The sequence below is a fragment of the Rhodamnia argentea genome, chromosome 7 (assembly GCF_020921035.1).
Source record: "Rhodamnia argentea isolate NSW1041297 chromosome 7, ASM2092103v1, whole genome shotgun sequence".
Taxonomy (NCBI): Eukaryota; Viridiplantae; Streptophyta; class Magnoliopsida; order Myrtales; family Myrtaceae; genus Rhodamnia; species Rhodamnia argentea.
Window position 1 is genome coordinate 26153607 of NC_063156.1, and position 10679 is coordinate 26164285.

Below are 10679 nucleotides of genomic sequence, written 5' to 3' on the forward strand. Positions count from 1 at the left end.
ACATTGGTTTGATCTTTAATCATTTATTCTATATTAACTCAAATACCAGAAAACTATTTTCCTCTGGTTTACATGCTTCCAACCAAACAAGGAAAAATCAATCACTTTCCCTAAAAGTGAATTTCGGGTAAAACCATTTTCCTTTTCATGTGATATTTTTCTATAAAATAAATGCCCTCGTACTTTTTTTTCTTTTTTTTCAAAGGTTGACTTTTCTCTCTTTCATGTTGTCTCTTCTCCCAATTCAATTTTTTTGTTCTCCCACAAAATCTAACACCCACTATAATGCAAAAACTATAACTAACATCCACTCACAACCACCAATCGGGAAAATTATCAAAAAAATCCTAAATCTAATGCGGTTATGCTAATTCAGTGTTAAACATGTTTTGTTTGCCGATTCATTCCTAAACTTTTGTAATTGTGCATATAGCGCTCCAATTTCACCAACATCTCATTGGAAAGGCTTTCCAAATCCTCATCCTCTCTAGCCACTATTGCGTCCTCACTCCCATTTCAAGGGTGGCGAGACGTCCCATACCGTCCGCCCATGATTCGGACTTGCAATATCTTCTTTAATCTTTTAATCAAAGTAATTGGCACAAGCGGAAGTCTATTGTATAAAAACATTCAAGCGGCTGTACGGGCACGTGTGCACTTCAAACAAAAACATTCAATCAGCGGGCCTAACAAAGGATATGACATTTTATATGGTTCACTAACCAAATACACATATTTCAAACAACTCACTTTTTATTCGTAACTCACCATCCACTCCTCATTGTATATTTATTTAACTACTCACTTTATTTACAACATATACATGGGAGGAGTACAAATGAGGGCTGTCTACTCCGGATTTCCAGTATCATCATCTATAGCCTCCAACTATCTTGCTCATTTGAAAAGTGGTTAATCAACGAGAGTAAGCCGAAGCTTCTCCGCAAGTAGGATTCATAGGCTAAATGACTAAACCAACCATAGAATCACAAGAGTGCAACAGAGTCCACACGACATAATTCAAGATATTCGAAAGATAGAATCTCCGAATCAAATCAAAATCTAAGGATAAAATTACCCATAATAAAAGGATAAACCAAATTAGAGTCATAAATATCACGATTCAGAATCTATCGAATCAAAATTTAGGATATTCAATGATAGGATTTCATAATCTCATAATATCAAAATCAAAGCTATCGCAGCCATATAAGATCGGCAAACAATGCTCACAACAGGAAAACCATAGACGATATAGTACTAAGGTCTATAAATCTACTTACCTCGATAAATCGAGAATTCAACGAACAAATGATCAAATGATCGGACAAGACGAATAGCTGCGGCACCGAATGGCCAAAGGCGGTCGGTGACGATGGGCGGCCAAAGGCGGTGCGGTTCTCGGACAGTGCACGGCTAGGCGATCGCGGCTTCGGCAACGATGATGAACGACCGAGCGGCGAACGGCGACGATGGTCGCGAGCTAAGGTGATTGGACGGTCAACGGTTTTGACAAAGCAATGACAGATTTTTCGATTAAAGCTACTTAATGAACCGATAGCGATTTACGTTATAATGGTTCAATCGGCTTGTAGTCGGCAGCTTGCAGCAACTTATGATTTGTCATGCTTGTCGCGTCGGTAGGTTGACCTACTTGCGGCTGAACTAGAACGTGACACGTGTCCCGCCGCCTCATGAAGTGATGACACATGGCAGCCACATGTCCAAGTCGGCCGCACGCCCGACACGTGGCCCTCTACGTGTCCACGTGCGGCCCGATCCAAATTCAATCTATGGGTGTTCTAATTTCGCACATACTTGACCCGATAGAATCTAATCCCAATATATCATGTCCCTAAAAACAACATCAAGTTCATAATAAATCCTTAAAAACACCCGGGAGTTCGAATAAAAATATCCTCATTACTTAATCCAATAATGAGAACTCATTATTTTCCAATTCACTATTTAAGCAGGTGGAAGTTCATGGGTCATCACAGCGTTAATTCAATCAATTCAACCAATTTTGATCCGTCGACATTGACATGAATGCCGGTCGACGCCAATTGTCCTGCGATATGATATTTTAATAAATTTTCATTTTTTTTTCATTTTTTTTCTCTCTCCCCTCTTCTACTTTTTCCTCTGGCCATGGTCAGAGCCGACAGCCGGCGATGTCCACCTCGCCGGCCTCGGGCGAAGGTTGCCCCCGCGGCAACTGGCGAGGGCGAACCTTGCCAGGTTTAAGCTAGCAAGAGTTGAGACTTGCTTGGTTTGCGGGTACTAGATGGCCAAGGATGAAGGAGGCACCGCGAGGGAGAGATGGGAGGACGAAGACGACGAAGGCGAAGGAGGAGAGGGGAGGGACATTTAAATCAACTTCTCAGTCACAAGACAAAACAGTTCGAGCCAGATCTTTCGTCATCATCATCATGTTCATTCTTCACCATCGCTAGACAGAGGAAGGAGAAGACGGAAGAAAAGAAAAGAAAGAAAAAAAAAGAAAATGAAAAAGAACATATAAAATATTCAAATATATTATTAAAATATTACATCGCAAGACGGCCAACGTCCATATCGGTGCTGGTTGGCAAAAATTGGCTGGATTGACTGAATTAACATACTTATAAAAGATTTAGGACTGAATCGATAAAAAAAAAAGTTTAGGACTGAATTGGCACAATTATAATAAATTTATGATTTTTTTGGTAATTTCCTCCGATTCTGCTACTATAGCCACGGCAAATCACGAAGCTCTTTTAGCCATTTGTGAGCTCCAAATTTCATGGCCATGGGCCATGGCGACGAAAAAGTTTCAAGCCAAAGCGGTCATGACCGTGGCAAACTTCAAATCTCAAGGTCATGCTACCACAACCTATGGGCTCAAAACTCAAATTGGTCATGACCGAGCTGATGTGGTCACGGCCGAAAGCTCAAGGCGGCTGCAAGCTAAAGCTTGAATGTCAAGGCTACCCAAGCTTGGCCATTCGTACGATGGACAACCAATAAATAAAATGTTCGTGACATAACTCCACAACCTCTTTAAGATTAGGCCGCTCTCCTCTCCTAATTTAGATTTGGGCGAGTTTTGGGGATTTTGCTTTCCTAAGCTAGAACCGGATATAGATTTGGGAGTTCCTTATAAATATTCGATACGTGTTCCTTCAACATGTTGATATTGATGTTTTTGCAAGGTGATGGTAATGAGGGCGTTGATCTTAGACGCGTATTGCAAGCCTTGCAAATGGAGTGACCGAGTCCGGTGTGTGCTCTTCACTATATCCGGTGATCGGTCGTCGAACGCTTATGATGGCAGATTTGTTCTCGAAGAATAAGAGTATACTTCTAGCTACATGTTGTACTTTATTATGTGCTTTTATGTTTTTGCTTTATTGTTAGAATCGAAAACCTTCTATGTACCTCTTGATTATTCTAATATATGACTGGCTTTTTTTTTTCAATTTGAAAAAATGCTGCCCGAGCTTAGAATCGGAGCTTGTCTACTAGAATCAAAGCTTGCGAGCATGGTAGACTGATGGCACTCCCCATCTTTCTCTCAATTTTGTCTTTCTATCAAAATTTTAATTGCATGATGCGGTGCTTGTCAAAATTTTAATTGCATGATGCGGTGCTTATCTAGTGTCAATTAATAATTTTGGGTGAATCATAGCGTGATGTGTATTCCGGTGTCCATATCAGCAATTCGATAGTTCATGTCGAAAAATCCGCCAATTAGAAAATGTAATAGAAGAACCAGTGGGGATGTTTTTTTAAGAAGTAGAAGGACGTTTTTGGGGGAAAAAGACGGAAAAGGAAGATTTTGAATTTTTAGGTAAAATTATAGGGCCATTAATGATATCGTAATACTCGTCAAATATGCTTCATACAAAAAAAAAAGGAAAAATAACGGGCAGGATAAAGTATGAACGACCCCAGCATAACCGAGGTAGACCTTACAAGTATGAAATCATCGCGGTCGTTCGTCACCGTCGAATCATCCTTCTGGCAGCTACCTCTCTCCTCACCTGATCATAGTCGAACCTGTTGAGTAACCAGGCAGACATACCTGATACCACCATCCCCATCGTCGAGCTCTAGACGTCGACATCGAGAGCGAGAGAGAGAAGGGAACTCAGGAACAATGGCGTCGGGTTGGGGAATCACGGGGAACAAAGGGAGGTGCTACGATTTCTGGATCGACTTCAGCGAGTGCATGTCTCGCTGCAGAGAGCCCAAGGACTGTGCCCTCCTTCGTGAAGATTACCTCGAGTGCCTCCACCACTCCAAGGAGGTCTCTCTCTCTCTCTCTCTCTCTGCTTGATTAGTTCGCAGATTGAGCCATTAACTTTGCGGAATGCTTATGATAAAACCCTAGTTTCAACAATTGGATTAGGACACCTCGACGATGCCTCGCTTATATCGAATCACGCGATTATCCGAAACTAGTGGCTGTCTTACATATGATGCTTATAGGAAGCTTAGGTATCTTTGCTAGTCTGTTTGCTTAATTAGACTGGGTGTCTGAGTTACGCATTTGTGGTTGATGCCGCAGAGTAGTAGGTGAGCCTGATTGATAATGTCGTGCGATTTATTTGAGAGGAATTTACCATCATCAATGGGAGTATGTCACATTTGAGGGGCTTGAATGGTTCGCCTCTTCTCGTCGCTTTCAGTTTGTGAGCAGAAAAAAGTTTATAAGTTGATATGATTAGTGCATACCTCCTATATGTGATGGAAGGCCTGAGGTGGAATTGGTGCTTATTGCTTGTATACAGCAAGTCTACTTGTATGTAAGCAAAGCCGAACTGCATTATAACGGCAGCTGCATTGTTTTGAAGTGAACTACGTGGTCAAGTATGCTCTAGGCCTTATTTTGATAATCCAATGTTCTCGGGATAGACTGTACAAAACATTTGTTCACTGTACATGAAGGCATCGACACGAGATCTCTGGTTCATTTCTAGATTATGGATTTAGAATTAATTGGTGAATTGCCTTTAGATGCACTAGATAATTTGTGGTTGCAATGACCACAAATACTACAATATTTTGGGTGATGCCTGGAGAACTCATGAGCCATACAGCCATGTCCCATTACGGTAACTTTAGCTGAAACTCGTGGTTTCCTTCTGGGCTACTTAGCCTACTTCCAAATGTGAAGCTTGCAGAGGTAGGCAGAAATTCATTATCCAGTAAGATTGAAATCTGATTGCTGCTAAAATGTTTATGTGCCTTCATAAGGATAGAGGATCAACCCATCATTCGCACGTCAGTGTGCATCCTTTTTGAACTCCTCCTTTTACCATATCTTGTTATGTGCTTGCCCAAAGAAGAACTATCAGGGAAGTAGTTTGGCTTGAGAAAGAGTAGTTTGGGAAGCATATTTTCAAAGAGTTATTGTATCTGTTTGGACTTTGTAAGATGATTGAAAGTCTATATTCTGCTTGCTGGTGTGAGGATCTTCGACAAGAGTAGCATCATGCTGAGGCTTTGAAACTGGCTCTTTCCCTAATGGTGGTTTGAAATCCATTGCTGACTGCATCAGTTTTACCTGCTTGGATTACCGGGTTTGAACTATATATATTATATAAACCATAAGTACCGACCATGTTCAAAAGGGAGGTGTAAGAAAAGCAATAATATCAGATGACAAATTCATGTTAACATCATAACTGTTAATTGGTAAATTTAGATGACAATCTGTCATATATCTGCTGATTGATAGGATAAAGCAATATTCTTGTCGTGCTTTCAAGTATTAAGAATTTCTGTAAAGATTTTGTATGGTACTTGTTTCTTAAATCTTCTTCAGCGACTTTGGGAATTTTAATATTAAAATCAAAATTTAGCTCTTGACATCATGCTGTCGACAGATGGTATCAAACCAGTTAAACGAGTCTTTTGGTTTTAAGAACATTGCTTTAGTGTTCACCCACTAATCTAATCAAGAAGAGAATTTTAAACACTAAGTTGCGGAGTTGAAAATACAAATTACCATATTTTAAAGATACTTACTAACTAGATGCTACCTCCAACAGACTGCAAATTACTGGATTCTTAATGTCCCTATTAATGTAGCCTTTTAGTGCATATTTTGTCTTTTCCAGTACCAGTACCTTTTCTTTTTTCAGCCAGTAAATTCTTAGAATATTCGTCAGGATAAACTTACATAGTTATTGTGCTACTTCGGAGATTTTTCTGGCGGAGCTAAAATGTTGTTAATTTGTAGCAATTTTTAGGGTTGGTCTTCTCTTTGGAGCACTTCGATGAGAGAGAATTGAGAAAGGGTGGTAGATGATTAAGTTGATAGAGCCTTTTTTGAAAGTTGAAAGTGGATTCGAAAAGACAAAATGGATAAAAAGGAAAAGGTTGAAGTTTGCCTTTTCTAGTCAATAAGTGAAACCTAGTTATAGTCTGTGGATTTTCCAGGGGCTGGCTGGTGACATTCTGAGAGCTTTTGTGGGGAAGAGTGTGTAAAATTTTGAGATTTTATAAATGCAAACTCAATTGGTGTGCATATGACAATGGATTGATCCAAGTGAATCAATGGCTTGATGAAGTGATGATTTACATCTCACGATGGATTAATCAGTAATTATCATCACCGAATGTCTTTGTTTAGCTATGCCTCTTCAAATGAAATCCTGCTTCCAATAGCACAATTCTCTAACACGATTATGATGGCTTCATTGTCATTTCGTTGTACACTTTGCTCCTGTGGAGGACTGTTTCACTCAAGTGTGGCGCCAGTGTTGGTGCATAATTATGTTACGACTGTCTTGGATCGATAAATGATGGTAGTTCAGGGAAAAGATATGAGTAGTTAGATACTTAGCATGTGGTTTTATTTTCTTGGTTTTCATTGCAGTTCCAGCGGAGAAACAGAATTTACAAGGAAGAGCAGAGGAAACTTCGGGCAGCTGCACAAAAGGGTGAGGGTGGAGATGGTACTCATGGCCATCACGCATGACAAAAATGTGTCATCTTTGCAAACTCTGAACTGAATAAGCACATGTATGAGGATCTCTTGTCAATTGGACTTTGTCGTTTGACTTTTTTGTACACTCCCAATTTATTGGAGGGTTTTGTTGCTTTGGTCGTCTTTGCAAAAGGGGAATATCCAACCTGTTTCTTGCATATTTTGAAGATTTGAAAGTTGTTTTATAGTTGATTCTGGTCTTTCAAATAAAAGGGCCCTTGTAGGTGGGATGGTAGACATGGCCATATGGAACCGTGGGCCCGGAACCGGCCCGTTGACCGGGCCCACGGTTCCAACCCGGAACCGGAACCGGCCCTTTGAGGGCCGGTTCTGGTTTCTAAATTTTCGGAACCGGCCCGGAACCGCCAGTTCCGGGCCGGTTCTAACCCGGATTTTTTTTTTAAAAAAAAAAAAAGAAGGAGGCTTGGGGGAAACGAGCTATTGGGCCTAGGAACCGGAACCGGCCCGGAACCGGCGGTTCCGTGGAACCAGCCACGTCTATGGGATGGTATGTCTGCCTTACGAACATTTTTTACTTCCATTTCTAGGTCTAGGGACAGATTAGCGGTTTAGACTAAAGCTAGACCATTAAGCAGTGCCCATGATATAAACTTAAATTCCTGTACATTGTCCATTTGCCCTAAACACCTGATCCTCGCATCGGATCATTTGGCTATCCAATGTTCTCTCCATTTGAACAGGATAAATCCGATAAGGCCTTTCCAAGTATGCACGGCGACTAGATATTCAATGACAAACAGAAGCATCTAAAGAGTCGAGAAATGGGGTGAAGTGAGAATATGAGGAAAATTAGTAAAATGGTCTTAAATTTACTGTAATTGTGCCGATTCAGTCTTAAATTTTTTGTAATTGTGTCAATTTAGTCCATCTGATCAAATTTGATCCGCCGGCCAGCATCACTGTCCGACAACTTAATATTGTAATATTTTTATTTTGTTTTTCGTTTTTTTTCTTTCTTCTTTCTTTTTCTTCTTCCTCTGGCCAGCAAGGGCGAGGCCGAGCCTCGCCATCCTGGATATGGCGAGGTCTCGGCCGGCCGAGCCCTGCGATGGTGAGGTCAGCCCAGATTTGAACCTCGCCATTGCTAGGCGTGGCTTGGCCTCGCGCGGCCGTGGCGAGCCATGTTCAAAGCAACAGTCCCTCCATCATCATTTGATTCGCCATTTTCCATCTCTGGCAAGTATCTTGTAAATCTGGTGCAAGTCGTTAGCGAGCTTCTGGTCCTTATATTGCTTTCGGGTCTTCCTACCATCCCGCGTCTTGACCCCGAACTGAAATGCGGCCTTGGGCATTGCTTCCTTCTGCTCATTGTATTTTGCCCATTCATCTTCCGTCTCAAAGTCCCAGCGGTGATGTCACCCCTTTGCCTGTTTAGAGCAGATCAAAATTATATCTAGTGGCAGGCGAGGCTGATCTGATATCTAGTGGCTAGCGAGCTTCGCCTGAGGCCAGCAAGGTCGACCTCACCGGCCAAAGGAAGAGAGAAGACAAAAAAGAAAGAAAAATAAAAGTACAAAATATTAAAATGTTATGTCGTCGGACGGTCGGTATTCACATTAGTCCCCGACGGTCAAATTTGGTCGAATGGATTGAATTGACACAATTACAAAAAGTTTGGGATTAAATAGACACTAAAATAAAATTTTAAAACCGAATTAGCACAATTACAGTAGATTTAGGACTTTCTTAGTAATTTTTTTGAGAATATGCACTTTCGTGTCGCGAAAACAAGCAGCAAAGATTTTGTTTCAATTCAAGTGGTGATTATCCAAGATGGAAAATGCACATGGCATGTCCGTAGTTTCCTTAGGCCACATTTGTTTCACATAATCTTCTGACCTCCGATTGCTGTGGAGATTTCTTTCGTTTCACCTAATCTTTGGTCGCTGGGCTGCCGAGGGCTGGCGACTGGCGGAAGAAGAAAAAGAAAGACAAAGGGGAATAAAATAAAATCAAAATATTTAAATAAATAGTAAGGGAATTATTAAAAAAATTCGAATCATGTAGATAGAGAGAGGAGAGAAGAGAGATTGGTTTTCACATAAAATAATTTCCTCTTTTCAAAAAAAGAAAAAATCATTTTCCTCACTTTTGAATGCGTTTTTTCTATTAATTTTCATTGACTCGTTTATTTTTCGTGAACTGCGCGTTGAAAAATTCGGAATACATTTTTCAGAAAGTTATTTTTCGCGAAATGAACGGAGCTTTAGTGTTGGATGCTCACGACGTGAGAAATAGCCCCCCCTCTCTCTCTCTCCAACTTAGTTACTTGAACCCAATACCAACACGATTTAGTTCTATCGAAATTAGAAAACGGTCAAAGCTTTATCACGGGAGCAACGCCATTGCAGTTAGACCATTTAATTATGGTTTGAAGACTAGACATCTCCACCTCTCCGAATGAGCATTGCAGCTGTACGCCGCTCGGATCTTGCGAGCAGGGCTGTCATCTCTCTTCAACAAGTTGCGTGCTATGTGAAATTATCGAGCGGTAATCCTATTTTAACATTACAACTAATTCGGACATGTCTTGATTTATTTATAATAAAAATAACTGGTTATCCTTCCAAATATTCGGTGATATTATTAAATGAACAGAATAAATGAATAACACGATATGAATTCGCTCGCAACAGCACACGTGCTTTCTTTAGTTTTATTACTGTTCTCATATTTAAATGGGTGACAAAGGAAAAGCATGACGTAAATTTTGTATGAAATGAAAGATTATTTACACTTTAGCTCGACTTTGAGCTTCCGTCAAATTATTTCCTCGGACACGTGAGAATTACATTCGCTTGTCTAAGATGTTTCTTACTTATAAGATTTTACGTTTCACGACTTTGCTTGAATTCATGGTCCGACCTTTGTTTAATATGAAAAACATAAAATATATCTAAATATACAAATATCAACATGCAAAATAATATGTATTTTTTTTCGTGTAAATGACTCATGACCAGAAATTTTAGGTAAACTGCATTAGGGGCCATTGAATTTTAGCAGATTTTATGAGGAATCACTCAACTTTGGCGATACTTCAATTATCAAAAGCAGCAAGGCTTTTATTCTTTATAATTTAGCATTGTGACTGGAGGTAGTTAATCTTTTGGCAACAAACATGATCTCAATCTTGGAATTTTTTTTTTCAAAAAGTCATAGATCTATCGCACTTTTACTAATTCAATCCTAAATATTTTTATTTTATCAATTGAGTCATAAATATTTTCAAGTTTTGTCAATTGAATCAATCTAGCCAATTTTGATGGGAAATTATCAACGTGGATGCCGATTGTCCTATGTAGTACGGCCTGCGTTGACGTGAATAATTTTTAATATTTTTCTTGTTTTCCTTTTTTTTTAAATCTGACGGAGGCCGCTGGTCTTAGGCAAGGGCCACCCTTGCCGAGCGAGGAAAATCCATTGATGGCCAGTGGAAGAAAAAAGAAAAGAAAAAGAAAAGAAAACTAAAAGAAGGAAAATGGAAAAAAATAAAAGGTAAAAAATGAATAAAAATAGAAGATGGAACAAATATGGAAATATTATTAAAATTATAGGTTGAAGTGCATCGATTACAAAAGAAAAAGAAATACTTTTTTATTTTTAAGCCTATTTATCATACACCCAATGATAAATGTGTAAAACATCTTTTCTATTGGTATTGTGTCTAATTCAACTG

At 39.7% G+C, this 10679-nt stretch overlaps 1 protein-coding gene across 1 annotated transcript; it reads left to right on the top strand.

The window, feature by feature from the left end:
* Positions 1 to 4006: 4006 nt before the first annotated feature.
* LOC115742397 (NADH dehydrogenase [ubiquinone] iron-sulfur protein 5-B) lies at positions 4007 to 7214 on the top strand. The gene is made up of 2 exons (XM_030676660.2): positions 4007 to 4291; positions 6869 to 7214. The coding sequence occupies exons 1-2, from the start codon at positions 4142 to 4144 to the stop codon at positions 6968 to 6970; spliced, it is 252 nt and encodes an 83-aa protein (XP_030532520.1). The 5' UTR covers positions 4007 to 4141; the 3' UTR covers positions 6971 to 7214.
* Positions 7215 to 10679: the final 3465 nt, after the last annotated feature.

What these genes read in the sequence shown, in the direction of transcription:
- LOC115742397 (XM_030676660.2), top strand. Translation starts at nt 4,142, where the DNA reads ATGGCGTCGGGTTGGGGAATCACGGGGAACAAAGGGAGGTGCTACGAT. An exon ending in GCCTCCACCACTCCAAGGAG is followed by an intron (nt 4,292 to 6,868) that starts GTCTCTCTCTCT and finishes TTTTCATTGCAG; the next exon opens with TTCCAGCGGAGAAACAGAAT.